The 18,840-nt window shown below is 64.9% G+C and overlaps 2 protein-coding genes across 7 annotated transcripts; one reads left to right on the forward strand and one right to left on the reverse strand.

Moving 5' to 3' along the window:
- Window positions 1-6: 6 nt before the first annotated feature.
- LOC138732873 (SWI/SNF complex subunit SMARCC2-like) lies at window positions 7-11,366 on the forward strand. Of its 6 annotated transcripts, none has more exons than XM_069879615.1 (29): window positions 7-121; window positions 754-873; window positions 2,599-2,684; window positions 3,012-3,093; window positions 3,172-3,264; window positions 3,353-3,422; window positions 3,556-3,625; window positions 3,747-3,822; window positions 3,908-4,039; window positions 4,128-4,243; window positions 4,367-4,491; window positions 4,584-4,643; window positions 4,738-4,775; window positions 5,013-5,143; window positions 5,226-5,297; window positions 5,374-5,487; window positions 5,559-5,712; window positions 5,856-5,948; window positions 6,171-6,293; window positions 6,368-6,430; window positions 6,505-6,763; window positions 8,124-8,285; window positions 8,362-8,426; window positions 8,520-8,649; window positions 8,728-8,894; window positions 8,970-9,104; window positions 9,193-9,517; window positions 10,587-10,943; window positions 11,193-11,366. In XM_069879615.1, the coding sequence occupies exons 1-29, from the start codon at window positions 11-13 to the stop codon at window positions 11,267-11,269; spliced, it is 3,606 nt and encodes a 1,201-aa protein (XP_069735716.1). In that variant the 5' UTR covers window positions 7-10; the 3' UTR covers window positions 11,270-11,366. The 6 variants fall into 6 exon arrangements, with proteins under 6 accessions (XP_069735716.1, XP_069735717.1, XP_069735720.1 ...); XM_069879616.1 differs by having other exon boundaries at window positions 6,174-6,293; XM_069879619.1 differs by having other exon boundaries at window positions 10,587-10,670; window positions 11,193-11,365.
- A 1,056-nt stretch (window positions 11,367-12,422) lies between these two features.
- Window positions 12,423-18,081, reverse strand: LOC138732876 (myosin light polypeptide 6-like). The gene is given in 7 exon segments (XM_069879624.1): window positions 12,423-12,645; window positions 13,154-13,231; window positions 14,327-14,500; window positions 14,600-14,678; window positions 14,681-14,745; window positions 17,400-17,427; window positions 17,997-18,081. Coding segments are annotated over 7 exon segments (456 nt in total). The 5' UTR covers window positions 18,000-18,081; the 3' UTR covers window positions 12,423-12,616.
- Window positions 18,082-18,840: the final 759 nt, after the last annotated feature.

Raw genomic sequence — 18,840 nt, forward strand, 5'->3', positions numbered from 1 at the left:
CCGCTCCAAGATGGCGGTGCGGAAGAAGGACGGCGGCCCCAACGTCAAATACTACGAGGCCTCGGACACCGTCAGCCAATTCGACAACGTCCGCCTCTGGCTCGGCAAGAACTATAAGAAGGTTGGCGGGGAGTGGGGGGGGTGGGTAACCGGCACGGATCCCCCCCCCCCCGCACCGGGAACACCGGGAACACCGGGAACACCGGCACCGCCTCTCCCCCCTCCCCTCGCACTGACACCGTCCCCCCCCCATCCCCACCGGCACCGCCTGCCCCCACCCCTCCGTCTCCCTCCCCACACCGGGAGCTCCCCCCCTCCCACCAGCACCGGAGCCTCGCCCCCTCCCCGCTCCGTTCCCCCCGACACCGACCCCTCTCCACACCGGGAACCACCCCCCGTACCCCCCTCCCCACCGGGACAGCGCCCCCCGACCCCCGTCCCCCGGTCCCCGGTACTGCCTGCCCCTCACCCCTCTCCCCACCCCGCACCGGGAGCCCCTTCCTCACACCGGGACACCCCCCTCCCTCCGTTTTCCCCTCCTCCCCGGCACCGACATCGCCCCCTCTCCACACCGGGACCCCCACCCCGGCACCGGGACCCCCCCCCTTACCACTACCCCCCCCCACCCCGTGTTACCGTCCCCCCTCCCAGCAGTGGATCCCCAGCACCGGAATCCCCACCCCTCCCCAGCACTGATTAACCCCCTGGGAGCGGTGCTGACCCCCCCCCCCTTTATCTTGCCCCCCCCCCCAGTACATCCAGGCCGAGCCCCCCACCAACAAGTCGCTGTCGAGCCTGGTGGTGCAGCTGCTGCAGTTCCAGGAGGAGGTGTTCGGCAAGCACGTCAGCAACGCGCCCCTCACCAAGCTGCCCGTGAGACACACACCGGGGACACGGACGGGGACACTGAGAGGGACTGGGATGGGGACAGAGACACAGAGAGGGTCTGGGAGGGGGACACGGACACTGAGAGGGACTGGGATGGCAATAGAGACACAGACAGGGACACAGAGGGGGACTGGGACGCTGAGAGGGACACAGAGAGGGATTGGGATGGGGACAGAGACACAGGGACTGGGATGGGGACAGGGACACAGAGAGGGACACAGATGGACTGGGGTGGGGACAGAGACACAGACAGGGACACCGAGAGGGACTGGGATGGGGACACGGACACTGAGAGGGACATAGAGAGGGACGGGGATGGGGACACGGACACAGAGAGGGACACAGAGAGGGACTGGGATGGGGACATGGACACTGAGAGGGACTGGGATGGTGACAGAGACACAGACAGTGACTGGGATGGGGACAGGGACACAGAGAGGGACACAGATGGACTGGGGTGGGGACAGAGACAGAGACAGGGACACCGAGAGGGACTGTGATGGGGACACGGACACTGAGAGGGACACTGAGAGGGACTGGGATGGGGACACGGACACAGAGAGAGACACTGAGAGGGACTGGGATGGGGACACGGACACTGAGAGGGACATAGAGAGGGACTGGGATGGGGACACGGACACTGAGAGGGACATAGAGAGGGACTGGGATGGGGACACGGACACTGAGAGGGACTGGGATGGTGACAGAGACACAGACAGTGACTGGGATGGGAACAGGGACACAGAGAGGGACGCAGAGAGGGAGTGGGATGGGGACAGGGACACAGAGGGGGACTGGGATGGGGACAGGGACACAGAGGGACACAGAGAGGGACTGGGATGGTGATAGAGACACAGGGACACAGAGGGGGACTGGAAAGGGGACAGAGACACAGACAGAGACACAGAGAGGGACTGGGATGGGGACAGAGACACAGAGAGGGACTGGGATGGGGACAGGGACACAGAGAGGGACACAGAGAGGGACTGGGATGGGAACAGAGACACCACAGAGAGGGACTGGGATGGTGACAGAGGCACAGACAGTGACTGGGATGGGGACAGGGACGCAGAGAGGGACACAGAGAGGGATTGGGATGGGGACAGGGACACAGACAGGGATGGGGACCAGGACACACAGTGACAAAGATAGAGACACAGATGGGGACGTGGAAAAGGATGGGGACAAGGACATGGATAGGGATGGGGACATGGGACACAGACAGGGATGGGTGCAGGGACAGAGATGGGGACCAGGGCGTGGGTGAAGATTTGGACAGGAACAAGGACAGGGATGGGGAGTGGGACATGGGTGGGGACATGGACAGGGATGGGGACCAGGACACGGACAAAGGTGGAGACACAGATGGGGACGTGGATAGGGATGGGGACTGAGATCTAGTGAGGAACACGGCCCAGTGACACCCAGGGACCAGGGGACAAGGCCCTGAGCAGGGACGGAGCCCAAGGGACACAGGGTCAACACCCCAAAGCCATGGGGACGGAGTCCCAAAGGCCCTGGGCCACCTCCCAGTGAGCCGGGAACGAGGCCTCGGGGACCTGGAGGCAGCATCCGAGGACCTGAGGCCAAGGCAGAGCAGGGACAGAGCCCCAGGATGGGACCCCAGGGAGGGAATGGGACCCCAGGGAGGGGCTGCCCCCTGGTTCCCGGCCCTTGCGGCTCCCCCTGAGCCCTCTCCTCCCGTCACAGATAAAATGCTTCTTGGATTTCAAGGCGGGGGGTGCCCTGTGCCACATCCTGGCAGCAGCCTATAAATTCAAGAGTGACCAAGGATGGTGAGTGCCGGCCTGCGGGGCTGGGGGGGGGGCTGGGGGCAGGAGGGGACTGGGAATGAGGGGCTGGGGGTGTGGGGACCCCTCCGTGGGACGCCCTGGGGTGGCCTCGGCGGGGGCTGCGTGGGGGTGGGCTGGTTTTAGGGTCCCTCCTCGACAGCGAGCAGGGGCTGGGACCTTTCCCCCCCCTCTCCTGAACCCTTGAGAGGATTCAGGACCCTGGGGGGTCAGGTGCATGTCCCTCCCTGCTCCCCCCCCCGTAGTCTTTGGATGCTGACGAGGAGACCTGAGCTGTGGCTTTCATGAGAGTCGCTCTTTTCTTCCAATAAGGCGGCGTTTCGATTTCCAGAATCCCTCGCGGATGGACCGCAACGTGGAGATGTTCATGACCATTGAGAAATCCCTGGTGCAGGTGAGAGGCGCTGCCCCCCACCCTCTCGGGACCCCCAGTGTCCCCCCACCCCACTCATCCTCTGCTCTCTTTCCCCAGAACAACTGTCTAGCCCGGCCTAACATCTTCCTGCACCCAGAGATTGAGCCCAAGCTGCTGAGCAAGCTGAAGGACATTGTCAAGAGGCACCAGGTCGGTGGTGGCACCAGAGTGGGGGGCACCTGGGGGGCCCATCATCATTGCCTTGGCCCTGACCTCGTTCCCACCGCTCTCCTCGCAGGGCACGGTGACCGAGGACAAGAGCAACGCGTCCCACATCGTCTGCCCCGTTCCCGGCAACCTGGAGGAAGGTGGGTGCACGGGGGAGCCCCCCGTTCCGAGCTCACGGTGAAACACCGAGCAGCGTCGGCGTCTGGGGGCTGCGGGGCCGGGCTCGGCGTCCCCGGCAGCTCCGGCGAGATGCCGTGTCCGTGTCTCCCGCAGAGGAGTGGGTCCGGCCGGTCATGAAGCGCGACAAGCAGGTCCTGCTGCACTGGGGTTACTACCCCGACAGGTGAGGGGTCCCGGGGGGGCTGCGGGGACGCGGCGGGAGCCTGTTGGAGCCCCCCCGTGCTCACAGGGCGCCCCCCTGGCTGTGGGTGCTGCTCCCAATCCATCCCTCTGCGCTCTCACAGCTACGACACCTGGATCCCCGCCAGCGAAATCGAGGCCTCCGTGGAGGACGCCCCGACGCCGGAGAAGCCTCGGAAGGTAGCGGGGGTCCCTCCCCAAGGCGAGGACAGCGGCGGCGTCCCCCTCCCCTGCCCCGTGACGCAGCCCTGCTCCTCCCTGACAGGTCCACGCCAAGTGGATCCTGGACACGGACACCTTCAACGAGTGGATGAACGAGGAGGATTACGAGGTGACGGATGAGAAGAGCCCCGTTACCCGCAGGAAGAAGATCTCGGCTAAGACGCTGACGGATGAGGTCGGAACGCAAAGCCGAGGTGGGGTTGGAGGGGTTTCTGCTCGGCCTCCCCACCTGCCTGGACCCAGGGACCTTTTTTCTCCCCCAGGTGAACAGCCCCGACTCGGACCGGCGGGACAAGAAGGGCGGCAACTACAAGAAGCGGAAGCGCTCGCCCTCCCCCTCTCCCACCCCAGAAGCCAAGAAGAAGAACGCGAAGAAGGGGTGAGCGAGGCCTGCAAGCCGTAGCGTGGGTTTTGGGGTGCTCGAAGAACAGCAAAGGCTTTCTCCGAAGGGGTTTTCACGTGCGGTGAGGGTGATGAGGGCACCGTGCCCCCCTGTCCGCAGCCCCGCCACCCCCTACAACAAATCCAAGCGTGGGCACCGCGAGGAGGAGCAGGAGGACCTGACCAAGGACATGGATGAGCCCTCGCCCGTCCCCAACGTGGAGGAGGTCACCCTGCCCAAGACAGGTCGGGGTCGGGGGGCTCGGCAGCCCCCCCGGGCTCCTGGGCTGGGGAGGGGGCTCGTTCTCGGGGTGCTCAGCGCTGCTTCCATCCTGCAGTCAACACCAAGAAGGACTCGGAGTCTGCGCCTGTCAAGGGAGGCACCATGACGGATTTGGGTGAGTCCGAGGTGCTGGGGCCTAGTGCTGCGGGTGTTCCCAGTGCCCAAGATGTAGCCGTTCCCGGAACCGGCCTCGCTTTCCTCTCTTCCAGATGAGCAGGAGGACGAGAGCATGGAGACGGCTGGCAAGGCGAGGCTGAGGGCTGTCCCTTCCGCTCCATTCCACCATCGCTGGATGGTTGCCTCCTCATCCCCCTTCTCCTTGTCCTTTTGGGGATGAAAAGGCCCTTTTCTGCCTTTCCCCTCCCCCCTGGGGCTGCTGGTGGCTTTGCCCTAGGCCATCAGCCTCATCCTGCTCTCAGCGAGGATGAGGATGAGGAAGGGTGCGGGAGGACGGCCTTGCCCTAACCATGCTGGTTTTGGGCAGGATGAGGAGGAGAACGGCACCGGGAGCAAGGGGGAGCAGGCCAAGAACCCTGACCTGCACGAGGACAACGTGACGGAGCAGACCCACCACATCATCATCCCCAGCTACGCCGCCTGGTTCGACTACAACAGGTACGGAGCCGCCGAGGCCGAGGGAGAGCCCTGCGCACCCCCAGGCCCCGCAGAGCCCTCTTCTAGTTGTCTCCTCCTGCAGCGTCCACGCCATCGAGCGCCGAGCCCTGCCGGAGTTCTTCAACGGCAAGAATAAATCCAAGACTCCAGAAATGTGAGGCTGAGCTCCACATATCCCCATCCCTCCTGGTGCCCACGGTGCCGGCGCTGACGCTCACCGATCTCCCCAGATACCTGGCTTACCGCAATTTCATGATCGACACGTACCGGCTGAACCCGCAGGAGTATCTCACCTCCACCGCCTGTCGCCGTAACCTGGCTGGCGACGTCTGTGCCATCATGCGGTGGGTCCGGCGCTCGCGGGGGGGCTCCGTTTGGCGACGCCGGTGGGGTCTGAGCCCCCCGTTTCCCGCAGGGTCCACGCTTTCCTGGAGCAGTGGGGCCTCATCAACTACCAGGTGGACGCCGAGAGCCGTCCCACCCCCATGGGCCCCCCGCCGACCTCTCATTTCCACGTCCTGGCCGATACCCCGTCCGGGCTGGTGCCGCTGCAGCCCAAGACGCCGCAGGTGGGTGCGCGGCGGCTTCCGCTCGTCTCCCAGCCGCGTCCCCCCCAATCTCTGCTTCCCCCGGTCCCCGCGGGGGCCGGGCGTGGGGTGCGGCGGGGGGTGGGTTGGGGGGGGGCATCGCACAGCTTCGATCCGTGCCTCAGGGCCGGCAGAGCGACGCCGACGCCAAGACGGGCCGCAAGAGCAAAGAAATCGAAGACCTCGTCACCGAGACGGTGAAGGGGAAGCCGGAGCTGGTAGGCGGCTTCTTGGGGTCCGTCCCCCCGCCGCTGGCCGAGGAAGGCTCCTTCCCTCCTCCCCCTCGCGCCCCGCATGCCGCCCTGCCCCGGGGAGCAGGGACGCGGGGGGGACACCGTGACGAGGCTTCTTGGGATTTTGGGGGGTCAGGGCGGTGGGGGGGGACTGTGGCTTCCTCGCGGCCTGCTCCCCCGTGTCCCCAGCGTCGCCTCTCCTCCCAGCAGCAGACCTCGGCCTCGCAGCAGATGCTCAACTTCCCCGATAAGAGCAAGGAGAAGCCGGCTGACATGCAGAACTTCGGCCTCCGCACCGACATGTACACCAAGAAGAACGTCCCCTCCAAGGTGGGCGCCCCCCCAAAATCCCCTCCCCGGCCCCCCGCCCCGCCACCGCCGCTCACCCCTCTGTGTCCCCGCAGAGCAAAGCCGCCGCCAGCGCCACGCGGGAGTGGACGGAGCAGGAGACGCTTCTGCTGCTGGAGGTGAGTCGAGGGGCCGTGGGGAGGGGGCGACGGGGCTCTCAACCCCTACTCGTGCTCCCCCTGCCATCCCGCAGGCCCTGGAGATGTACAAGGACGACTGGAACAAGGTGTCAGAGCACGTGGGGAGCCGGACGCAGGACGAGTGCATCCTGCATTTCTTGCGCCTGCCCATCGAGGATCCCTACCTGGAGGATTCGGAGGCGTCGCTGGGGCCGCTGGCGTATCAGCCCATCCCCTTCAGCCAGTCCGGCAACCCCGTCATGAGCACCGTGGCCTTCCTGGCCTCCGTCGTCGACCCCCGCGTCGCCTCGGCCGCCGCCAAATCCGCTCTGGGTAGCCCAGAACCTCCCGGCGCGGGGACAGGGGCTGTAGGGAGGGGACAGGGGGAGAGGGAGAGGGGACAGGGACTGGGGAGGGGACGGGGGGAGAGGGAGAGGGGACAGGGGCTGTAGGGAGGGGATGGGGGCAGGGGGAGAGGGAGAGGGAGAGGGGACAGGGGCTGTAGGGAGGGGACGGGGACAGAGGGAGAGGGGACAGGGGCTGCAGTGGGGGGAAAGGGGCAAGGGGAGGGGGGTCAGGGGCTGTAGGGAGGGGATGGGGACAGGGGCAGGGGGAGAGGGGACAGGGACTGTGGGGAGGAGACAGGAGATGGGGAGAGGGAGCAGGGGCTGTGGGGAGGGGACAGGAGACAAGGGGAGAGGAGACAGGAGACGAAGGGAGAGGACAGGAGACAGGGAGAGGGGACAGGGACTGTGGGGAGGAGACAGGAGACAAGGGGAGAGGGGTCAGGAGACAAGGGGAGAGGACAGGAGACAGGGAGAGGGGACAAGGGCTGTGGGGAGGGGGCAAGGCGAGAGGGGACAGGAGAGAGGATGGGCAGGGGGAGAGGGGACAAGGGCTGTGGGGTGGGGACAGGGGGAGAGAGAATGATCCTGTGGGATCATTTTGCCCTTGGGCAGTCCCGGAGGAGGATGGGATGAGTTCTATAGGGGGTCCTATAGGGAGAGAGGAAGAGGCCCAAGAGGAGAGGGGATGGGTCCTGAGGGGAGACAGGATGAGGCCTCTGGAGAGATGGGGATGAGCCCCACGGGGAATTCAATAGGGAGAGGGGCCGAGGGCTGTGGGGAGACGGGTTGAATGCTGTGGGGAACTCTATAGGGGGGTAGCACCAATCTCAGGGGTGTCCGGATAAGTCTAGGGGGAGAGAGGATGAGGCTCTGGGGAGAGGGGTGAGGGCTATGGGAAGAAAGACCAAGTCCTGTGTGGAAATAGGATGTCTTCTCATAGATGAGATGGGATAAATCCTGGGGGGAGAAGAGTGAGTTCTGTAGGGGGACAAGACGAGTCTTCGTGATAGGAATGGTTGGATTCGATGATCCGATGGGCCTTTTCCTTGCTGGTGATTCCATAATTCTAGGATTCTGGGAAGACAAGGGGAGTCCTAGAGGGAGATGGGAATGAGCCCCATGGGGAGAGACAGGAGAAGCGTTTGGGGAGTCCTGCAGGCAGGTGGGATGAGGCCCGTGGGGAGAGGATGGAGCCCTGTGGGGCTTCCTTGAGGGAGACGGGATGACTCGTGGGAGGAGATGGGGTGAGCCCAGTGGGGAGGTGGGATGCGATGAGAACGCTGAGGATCAGAGCAGGCTCCCAGGGCCTTCGGGCCCCACTGAGAGCCTGCGGCGCTGCCCCGCAGAGGAATTCTCCAAGATGAAGGAGGAGGTGCCCACAGCCTTGGTGGAGGCTCATGTCCGCAAGGTGGAGGAGGCGGCCAAGGTGACGGGCAAGGCTGACCCCGCGTTCGGCCTGGAGAGCAGCGGCATCGCCGGCACCACCTCGGACGAGCCGGAGCGGATAGGTGAGGGGGGTTCTGATGAGTTTATCGGGGCTGGGACGGGCGCCAGCGAGGTCTCACCTTGTGTTTGCGTCCCCAGAGGAGAGCGGTGGGGAGGAGGCACGGGCGGAGGCGCAGCCGGCGGAGGAGAAGAAGGAGGTGAAGGTATCGCGGGGTGCGGGGAGGGTGCGGGGAGCCCCAGGGGAGGCGGCTGGCGGGGGGACTTGAGCGGTGGCCGCGGGCCCGGTGCCTCCCCAGGAGCCCCGGGACGGCGTCGCCGAGGAAGAGGCGAAGGAGAAGCCCGGGGAGGCACCCAAGAAGGAGGAGGAGAAGGGGAAGGAGGTGGAGGGAGAGAAGGAGCCCGACAAGGGTGACGGCGATGGTGCAGGTGAGTGCGGAGCCCGGCCTGGGGGATGCTGAGCCCCCACTGAGCCTGTCGTGCGGACACGGCCTCGTCTTGCCGCAGGGGAGCCAGAGAAGGACAAGGAGGTGAAGGAGGGGCCGGACGAGGCCCCCAAGGAGCCGTCGGAGCCCGAGGCCGAGCGCAAGGCCAAGGTGGAGCGGGACATAGGCGAGGGGAATCTCTCCACCGCCGCTGCCGCAGCCCTGGCCGCCGCCGCCGTGAAGGCCAAGGTGAGGGGCTGGGGGCTCTGGGGGGGATGAGGGGCAACCCCGGTGCGGGTGCTGAGCCTCCCGTGTCCCTCCCAGCACTTGGCAGCCGTGGAGGAGCGGAAAATCAAGTCTCTGGTGGCGTTGCTGGTGGAGACGCAGATGAAGAAGCTGGAGATCAAGCTGCGGCACTTCGAGGAGCTGGAGACCATCATGGACCGGGAGCGCGAGGCCGTGAGTGTTGGGAGCGGCCGCGGGGGGAGTGCAAGCATGTTCCCTGCCCTCGTTTCCCTCCGCTGACCTCCTCCTCGTGCTTTCCCAGCTGGAATACCAGCGGCAGCAGCTTCTGGCCGACCGCCAGGCCTTCCACATGGAGCAGCTGAAGTACGCGGAGATGCGCGCCCGCCAGCAGCACTTCCAACACCTGCAGCAACAGCAGCAGCAGCAGCAGCAGCCGCCGCTGCCTCCCGGGGCGCAGCCCTTGCCCGCAGCCGCCGCCGCCGCCCCCCTGGCCCCCGCTGCCCACCCGCTGGCCGTGCCGCCCGCCCCCGCCATGGTGGCTCCGGCCGAGCCCGTGGGGCCAGCGCTGCCCGGAGCCCCCCCGGCACAGCCGCCCCCGCCACCCGGCGCCCCGGCCGTCCCGCACGGTGAGGGGGACCCCGCGAGAGGCACCGGGGCTCGGCGTGGGGAAGGGGCTGGGGACCAGCTCTAGGAGGAGCTGGGGGGGTTTAGCCTGGAGAAGAGGAGGCTGAGGGGAGACCTCATTGCTCTCTGCAACTCCCTGAGAGGAGGTTGTGGAGAGGAGGGAGCTGGGCTCTTCTCCCAAGGGACAAGGGGGAATGAAGGTATTGAGGGCACCCTGAGCAACTTTGGGGATGACACTAAGCTGGGTGGAAGCTGGATCTGCTGGAGGGTTGGGAGGCCCCAAAGGGATCTGAACAGGCTGGATCCATGGGCTGAGACCAACGGCAGGAGGGTTAACGAGGCCAAACGCCGGGTCCTGCCCTTGGGGCACAACAACCCTGAGCAGCTCCAGCCTAGGAGAAGTCTGGCTGGAAAGTGCCTGGAGGAGAAGGACCTGGGGGTGTTGGTTGAACAGGAGCCAGCAGGGGCCCAGGGGGCCAAGAAGGCCAAGGGCATCTTGGCTTGGATCAGACCCGGCGTGGCCAGCAGGGCCAGGGAGGTTCTTCTCCCTCTGGCCTCGGCCCTGGGGAGACCGCTCCTCGAATCCTGGGGTCAGTTCTGGGCCCTCCCCACAAGAAGGATGTTGAGGCTCTGGAGCGAGTCCAGAGAAGAGCAAGGAAGCTGGGGAGGGGGCTGGAGAAGAAGAGGAGCGGCTGAGAGAGCTGGGGGTGTTTAGGCTGGAGAAGAGGAGGCTGAGGGGAGACCTCATTGCTCTCTGCAACTCCCTGAGAGGAGGTTGTGGAGAGGAGGGAGCTGGGCTCTTCTCCCAAGGGACAGGGGACAGGACGAGAGGGAATGGCCTCAAGCTCCACCAGGGGAGGGTCAGGCTGGACATCAGGAAAACATTTTTCATGGAAAGGGTCATTGGGCAGTGTCCGAGGCTGCCCAGGGAGGGGGTTGAGTCCCCTTCCCTGGAGGGGTTTAAGGGCCGGGTGGACGAGGTGCTGAGGGCCATGGGTTAGCGATTGATGGGAACGGTTGGCCTCGCTGCTCCGAGATGATGATTCCGTGCCTTTCCCTGTCTCCCCCCAGCCCCGGCGCCGTTCCCCGGGCAGCAGCCGCCGTCCCAGAGCCTGGCTGGGAGCCTCGTTGGCAGCGGCCACCCCTCCGTGCCCGGTAATGCGCCCGCGGCCTTGCCCTTCGTCTTGCCTCCATCCGCCATCGCGCTCGGCATGGCTAACCCCCCCTGCGAGCCGCCCGGCGCCGCGTTCCCCGCTAACCCCTTGCATGGGGCCCTGGCCAGCAGCATGCCTGGGGGGGTGGGGGGGCTGCCCCCCAACTCCCACCCTCCGGGCTTGGCCCTCCCGCAGCCCGGGGGGGGCTCGGCCGCCGCGCACAGCCCCGCCATCGTGGCCGCCGTGCAGGGAAACCTCCTTCCCAACCTCACAGGTGAGACATGACAGGGCTGGGAGGTGGTGTTGGGGGGGGGGGACACACAGTGGGGGTGCTCCCTTTGGGCTGGGGGGGCTCCGATTCCACAGGGTTGGGGTGGGGGTCTCATTCGCGAACATGGTCCATCATCCATGGTCAATCATCCATGGTCAATCCAAGGGTCAATCGTCCCGCACGGGAGCTGCTCCTACCCTTTAGCCCCCCCTCAAAAGTGTGACCCCCCCCCCTTTTTATTCTCTCCCACAGACCAGGGCCCCCCCCTGCAGATGGACCCCCTGGCGCCCAGTCCCAGCACCGCCACCCCCGTCCCCCCCACGCAGTGAAGGCCACGCAGCCCCCCCCCACCCCATCACCCCAACGCTGCCGCCGGCCCGGGAAGACCAGCACCCCCTCCCTGAAACCCCCCCACCAAATCCTCTTCAAAGACCCCCCCCTTCTCTCCATTCCCCCCCCCCCAGCTTTCAAATTTTTTTTATGACCATCCCAGAATTTATTTAAGCCTTGGTCTCCGCGGCAGCCGGGGATCGGCCCCCCCCGGCTATTTATGAGACAGCTCCCACCCCCCCCAGCTGAAGGGCATTTCCCCCCCCCACAGCCCCTGCTCAGTTTTCATCTCCCCCCCTCCCTCTTTTTTTTCTTTTTTTTTTTTTTTAAAAAACCAACAAAAAATAAAATTCCAGGTCCCCGGGGCGGGAAGAGACAATGGACTCAGTGAGGTGGGGGGGGGGACAAGGGGGGGGGATGAGGGGTCTGAGCTGGGGGGGGGGGCGACAAGGGAGGGGGAGATAAGGGGTTCAGGGCTCAGAGTGAGGGTCTGGGGGGGCACAAGGGGGGGGGGATGAGGATTCTGACCTGGGGGGGGGACAAGGGGGAGGGAGACAGGGATTTTGACCTCAACGTGAGGGTCTAAAGGGGGGGAGAGAAGGATTCTGGTCTCAGAGTGAGGGGCTAAGGGGGGGACCAGGGGGGAGATGAGGGGTCTGAGGTGGGGGGGGGGGCGACAAGGGAGGGGGGAGACAAGGGATTCTGGGCTCAGAGTGAGGGTTCTGGGGGGCACAAGGGGGGGGCAGATGGGGATTCTGGGCTCAGAGTGAGGGTCTGGGGGGGGGGAAGAACAGAGGGAATGAGGGGTCTGACCTGGGGGGGTGGGATAAGGGGGTGGGAGACAAGGGATTCTGGGCTCAGAGTGAGGGTCTGGGGGGGCACAAGGTGGGGGGGGGGTGAGGATTCTGACCTGGGGGGGGGCAAGGGGGAGGGAGACAGGGATTTTGACCTCAACGTGAGGGTCTAAAGAGGGGGAGAGAAGGATTCTGGGCTCAGAGTGAGGGGCTAAGGGGGGAGATGAGGATTCTGAGCTGGGGGGGGGGACAAGGCTGGGGGAGACAGGGATTCTGAGCTGGTGGTGCAGAATCTCTTGGAGGTGGGGGGGGACAGGGCCAAGGATCATGCAGCGATTCCCGGAGGCAGCGTCACCGTTCCACCACTTTATTTGATGCCGTGGAGCAATAATTTAGCCGGTGGGGCTGAAGACGATGGGGGGGGGGGTCGCAGGGGGGGGGGGGTGCCAGCAGGAAAATGAGGGAAAAGGCACAAAATCCAGAGTGAAGTGGAATTTGGGGGGGGGGGGGAACACCACGAAGGCAAAGAAGGGGGTCGTGGGGGGGGGGGCTTCAGCCGCTCAGCACCATCCGGACCAGCTCTGCGGAGAGAAAGAGGGGGGAGAGCAGGGTGAGGGGGGGGGGTCTCTCATTGTGCCCCCCCCCCCAGCTCCCCTCCAGCCTTTAACCCAGCGAGAGGCAGGAAAACCCCAAAGTTAAACGTCGAAGAGCGGAGACACAACCTGGAGGGGGGGGCTCCATGCATTGAAGAGGGGGGGGGGCATGCAGGGCAGGGGGCTGCATTGAGAGCAAAACCACATGGGTGGTTTGATTTTTTTGGTGGGTTTTTTTTTTTTTTGGTTTGTTTTCCAAAAAAAAAAAAAAAAAAAAAGCCAAAAAAAAAAAATGAGAAAAGGCGATTTGGGAAATAAAAAAAAAAAAAAAAGGAAGGAAAAAAAATGAAGTTTGAGCAAAGAGGGGAGCGGAGGCCGTACCCCTGCGGCGTCACCCCGCCAGGATGTGTCGCACAAACGCTGGGGGGAAGGAAGGAGACGATGGTCAAAGAGGGATGGGGTCACGCTGGGACCCCGCCCCGGACCCCCCACTCACCTTCGTAGTTGATGCAGCCGTTGCTGTCCTCGTGGCCGGCCACCAGCTGCTCCACCTCCTCCTCCGTCATCTTCTCGCCTGCGGGGTAATGGGTGTCACCGAGGGGGGAATTGAGGGGATCTGGGGGGGACCTGGGTGGATCAAGGGGGTCCTGAGGGTCCTGGGATGGACCAGGAGCTTCTGATGGTTCCACGTTGGGCCAAGAGATCCCAAGGGTTCTGGGATGGACCAGGAGCTTCTGATGGTTCCACGTTGGGCCAAGAGATCCCAAGGGTTCTGGGATGGACCAGGAGCTCCTGAGAGTTCCTGGTTGGGCCAAGAGATCCCAAGGGTTCTGGGATGGACCAGGAGCTCCTGAGAGTTCCTGGTTGGGCCAAGAGATCCCAAGGGTTCTGGGATGGACCAGGAGCTCCTGAGGGTTTCATGCTGGGCCAAAAGATCCCAAGGGTTCCAGGTTGGGCTCCCAAGGGTGGCTGGGATGGAGCAGGAGCTCATGGGGGTTTCTGGTTGGGCCAAAAGCTCCTGAGAGCCCCAGGATGGACCAGGGGCTTCTGAGGGTTTGGGATGGGCCAAAAGCTCCTGAGGGCCCCAGGATGGGACCAGGGGCTTCTGAGGGTTTGGGATGGACCAGGAGCTCCTGAGGTTTCCAAGATGGACCAGGGGCTTCTGAGGATTGCAGGTTGGGCCAAGGGCTCCTGAGGGTTCTGGGATGGGCCACAAGCTTCTGAAGGTTCTAGGTTGGGCCAAGGATTCCCAAGGGTCCTAGGATGGACCAGGAGCTCCTGAGGGTTCCAGGTTGGGACAAGAGCTCCCGAGGGTCCTAGGATGGACCAGGAGCTCATGGGGGTTTCTGGTTGGGGTCAAGGGCTCCCGAGGGTCCCAGGATGGACCAGGAGCTCCTGGGGGTTTCTGGTTGGGCCAAGGATTCCCAAGGGTCCTAGGAAGGACCAGGAGCTCCTGATGGTTCCAGGTTGGGACAAGAGCTCCTGAGGGGTCCTAGGATGGACCAGGAGCTCATGGGGGTTTCTGGTTGGGTCAAGAGCTCCTGAAGGTCCTAGGATGGAGCTCCTGGTGGTCCTTGGGGTTTGGGGCTCTTCAGGGGTGGCCAAGAGGGAGGGTTCTCTGAGAGCTCACGGGGCTTGGGGATGGGACGAGGGCCAGGGGGAGGCTCACCCAGGGTGACGAGGACGTGGCGGATCTCGGCGCCCATGACGGTGCCGTTGCCCTCCTTGTCGAAGACCCTCAGCCCCTCCACGTAGTCCTCGAAGCAGCCTTGGTCCTTGTTCTTGGCGATGGTTTGCATCATGGGCAGGAACTGCTCGAAGTTCAGCGTCTTCAGGTTCATCTCTGGGGTTGTCGGGGGGGGGAAAAGGAGCCGTGAGCAGGGGCTGAGGGGGTTTGGGGGGGGTCCTAGGGGATTTTTGGGGGGGGGGGTTCCTCACTCACCATCGCTTTTGGGGTTCCCCAGCACCTTCATGACCTCGGCGTTGGTGGGGTTCTGCCCCAGCGCCCGCATCACGTTCCCCGGCACTGGCTGTACAGGATTTTCCCGTCCCCGGTGCGGTCGAAGAGCTGGAAGGCCTCCTTGAACTCTGCCGGGGACCCCCCCCACCCCCAAAAAAAAGTGTCATCAGCATGTTTGGGCCCCCCCCCCACCCCGTGCACTGAGAACACCCCCCTTCCCATCCATGAAGAGCCCCCTTTCGCACACCCAAGGATGCTGCATCTGTATTAATGGGACCCCCCCCACCTCAAAAATTGCACCCCTCGGACCCCACATGTTGGGGACCCCATTAAATGTGTGTATCTCCCCCCTAGGGATGCTGCATCTGTATTAATGGGACCCCCCCACCTCAAAAATTGCTGCATCTACATTGATGGGACACCCCCCCCCCCTCAAAAATTGCATCCCTGGGACCCCACAAGTTGGGGACCCCATTAAATGTGTGTCCCCCTGCTCCCAATGATGCTGCATCTGTATTAATGGGACACCCCCCCCACCTCAAAAATTGCATCCCTGGGACCCCACAAGTTGGGGACCCCATTAAATGTGTGTATCTCCCCCCCCAGGGATGCTGCATCTGTATTAATGGGACCCCCCAACCTCAAAAATTGCTGCATCTACATTGATGGGACACCCCCCCCCCTCAAAAATTGCATCCCTGGGACCCCACAAGTTGGGGACCCCATTAAATGTGTGTCCCCCCTCACTCCCAAGGACGCTGCATCTGTATTAATGGGACCCCCCCCCACCTCAAAAATTGCATCCCTGGAATCCCACATGTTGGGGACCCCATTAAACGTGTATATCCCCCCCCCCCTCAAATCCTGCATCCTTGGGACCCCACATGTTGGGGACCCCATTAAATGAGTGTATCCCCCTGCCAGGGATGCTGCATCTACATTAATGGGACCGCCCCCCGCCTCAAAAATTGCTGCATCTACATTGATGGGAAACAGCCCCCCCCTCAAATCCTGCATCCCTGGGACCCCACAGGTTGGGGACCCCATTAAATGTGTGTGTCCCCCCAGGGATGCTGCATCTGTATTAATGGGACACACCCCCCCCCAAACCCTGCATCCCTGGGACCCCCACTAAATGTGTGTCCCCCCCCAGGTCCCAATGATGCTGCATCTGTATTAATGGGACCCCCCCCCCCCCTCAAAAATTGCATCCCTAGGACCCCACATGTTGGGGACCCCATTAAATGTGTGTGTGTGTGTCCCTGCTCCCAATGATGCTGCATCTGCATTAATGGGACCCCCCCCTCAAAAATTGCTGCATCGACATTGATGGGACCCTCCCCCCTAAATCCTGCATCCCTGGGACCCCACAAATTGGGGACCCCATTAAATGTGCCCCCCCCCAGGGATGCTGCATCCCCCCCCACACCCGCTGCATCCCTGGGACCTCACAGCTTCAAGAAGCCATTAAATACGCGCCCCCTCCCCCCCCCCCCGCACCTTGGGGACCCCATTACCTGTGTCCCCCCTACACCTGAGACCCCGCAGCCTCCCCCCCCCCCCGACCCCGACCCCGGGTCCGGTTTCTTTCCCTTTAGGATCCGGTTTCCCGGTGGAACCCGATGCCGGAGCGGGGATGGAGATCAACCCCCCCCATCCCCCCCCCTCCCCGCCCCCCCCCCCAACTCGATCCCGGCCCCGCCCGCAGGAACGAGCCCGAGCTGCCCATCTAGGGGCAAACCGAGCTGCCTGCCCCCCCCCGGGGCCCCCCCGGGACCGACCCCGCATCCCCGGTCCAGCTCCCGCATCCCTCCCGCTCCTGCATCCCCGGTCCAGGACCCCCCCGCACCCCCACCCTGGTCCCGCATCCTTGGTCCAGGACACCCCCCCCCCTTCCCATCTCACATCCCCGGTGTCCCGGCCCCCCCCCCGCTCCAATAACCCCGTTCGGGATCCCCCCGAGGTCCCGCACCCCCACCCCCGGTCCCCGAATCCCGGTCGGGACCCCCCCCCCCCCCGCCCAGGTCCAGACCTCGCATCCCCCCATCCCGAGGCCTCCCGGTTTGACCCCCCCACCCCGCATTCCACCAGCCCCACCCCCCCCCCCCAAGCACGATCGGCCCCCCCGGACGGGACTTTGCTCCGAGCGCAGGAAACGCCGGGGCCGCTCCCGGTACCGGGGTGGGGGTGCTAGGGGGGTCCCGGTCCCGGTCCCGGGGGGGCTATAGGGGGGTCCCGGTCCCGCTATAGGGGTCCGGTCTCGGTCCCGGGGGGGGTGCTAGGGGGGTCCCGGTCCCCGGTGGGGGCTACGGGGGTCCGGTCCCGGTACCGGGGGGGTGCTAGGGGGGTCCCGGTCCCGGTACCGGGGGGGTGCTAGGGGGGTCCCGGTCCCGGTACCGGGGGGGTGCTAGGGGGGTCCCGGTCCCGGGGTGGGGCTATAGGGGTCCAGTCGCGGTCCTGGTGGGGCTATAGGGGTCCGGTCCCGGGGTCGGGGTGATTGCTAGGGGGGTCTGGTCCCGGTCCCTCTATAGGGGTCCGGTCCCGGTCCCGGGGGGGGCTATAGGGGTCCGGTTTCGGTCCCGGGACGGCTATAGGGGTGCGATCCCGGTCCCGGGGGGGGATGCTACGGGGGTCCCGGTCCCGGGGGGGGATGCTACGGGGGTCCAGTCTCGGTCCCGGGGGGCTATAGGGGTCCTGTCCCGGTCCCGGGGGGGATGCTACCGGGGGTCCGGTCCCGGTCCCGGGGGGGGATGCTACCGGGGGTCCGGTCCCGGTCACTCACCCGCTGTTTGCTCCTCGGTGAAGTCGCACTGCGGGGGGAGCGCGGCGATCAGCGGCCACCGGCCCCGCCCGCGGGGAAGGCACCGGCAGCCGCCATCCCTCCCCGTCGAGCTACCCCCCCACCCCCCCCGGCCCGGTCCCTTCCCGCCGCAGACGATGCTCGGTCCCGGTGCTGGATCCCGGTTCCCGGTCCCACCGAACCCCCCACGCCCCCCAGTGCCCGATCCCGGTGCTGATGCCCGGTTCCCGGTGCTGGATCCCGGTTCCCGGTCCCGGTCTCACCAAACCCCACGCCCCCCAGTGCCCGATCCCGGTGCTGATGCCCGGTCCCGCTTCCCGGTGCTGATGCCCCGTCCCGGTTCCCATGCCCCGTCCCGGTTCCCGGTGCTGATGCCCGGTCCCGGTCCGGGATTCCCGGTCCCCCCCGCCTCCCTCGCCCCCCCACCCCCAACCCCGTGGCCGATCCTGGTGCCGATGCCCGTTTCCCAGTCCCGGTCCCGGTCCCGGTCCCGTTTCCCGGTTCCCGGTGCCGGTTCCCGGCCCCACAGCCCTCCCCCGCCCCCCCGGAGCCGGTCCCGGTGCCGGTGCCGGTTCCCACCATGGCGGCGGCCGCTCCCGTCGGGTCCCGCAGCTCCGGATGCTCCGAGCGGCGTCAGCGCCGCCGCGTACGCGATGAATAGGGATGAGGGGGCGGGGCCAGCGGAGACCACGCCCCCCTGAAGGCTTTGACCTTATATGGGCATGGAATGCGGTCACGGGGGGGGGGATCCCGGGGGGGACCCGGTACCCGCACCCCCAGGGGACGTCGGGGTGGGGACAGCATGATGGGGACATCACGGTGGGGACAACACAATGGGGACAACACAATGAGGACATCATGATGGGGACAACATGATGGGGACAGCATGATTGGGGACAGCACGATGGGGACATCATGATGGGGACAACATGATTTGGGACATCATTATTGGGGACAGCATGATGGGGACATCACGATGGGGACAACACAATGGGGACAGCATGATTTGGGACATCACAATAGGGACATCACGATGGAGACACCACGACTGGGGACAACACAATGGGGACATCATGATGGGGACACCATGATGGGGACAATACGATTGGGGACAGCATGATGGGGACAGCATGATGGGGACATCATGATGGGGACATCATGATGGGGACAACATGATTGGGACAACACGATGGGGACAACACGATGGGGACAACACAATGGGACATCATGATGGAGACACCACGATTGGGAACACCATGATGGGGACACCATGATTGGGGACAGCATGATTGGGGACAGCATGATGGGGACAGCATGATGGGGACAGCATGATGGGGACAGCATGACTGGGGACATCACAATGGGGACAACACAATGGGGACAACACAATGGGGACAACACAATGGGGACATGATGATGGGGA

Source organism: Phaenicophaeus curvirostris, chromosome 38, assembly GCF_032191515.1.
Source record: "Phaenicophaeus curvirostris isolate KB17595 chromosome 38, BPBGC_Pcur_1.0, whole genome shotgun sequence".
NCBI classification, from domain to species: domain Eukaryota; kingdom Metazoa; phylum Chordata; class Aves; order Cuculiformes; family Cuculidae; genus Phaenicophaeus; species Phaenicophaeus curvirostris.

Bases quoted from the DNA above. Each gene is read 5' to 3' on its own strand.
- LOC138732873 (XM_069879615.1), top strand. From the start codon at position 11: ATGGCGGTGCGGAAGAAGGACGGCGGCCCCAACGTCAAATACTACGAG. The intron at 5,949-6,170 runs GTAGGCGGCTTC...CTCTCCTCCCAG, and splicing joins TGAAGGGGAAGCCGGAGCTG to CAGCAGACCTCGGCCTCGCA. The intron at 6,294-6,367 runs GTGGGCGCCCCC...GTGTCCCCGCAG, and splicing joins AGAAGAACGTCCCCTCCAAG to AGCAAAGCCGCCGCCAGCGC.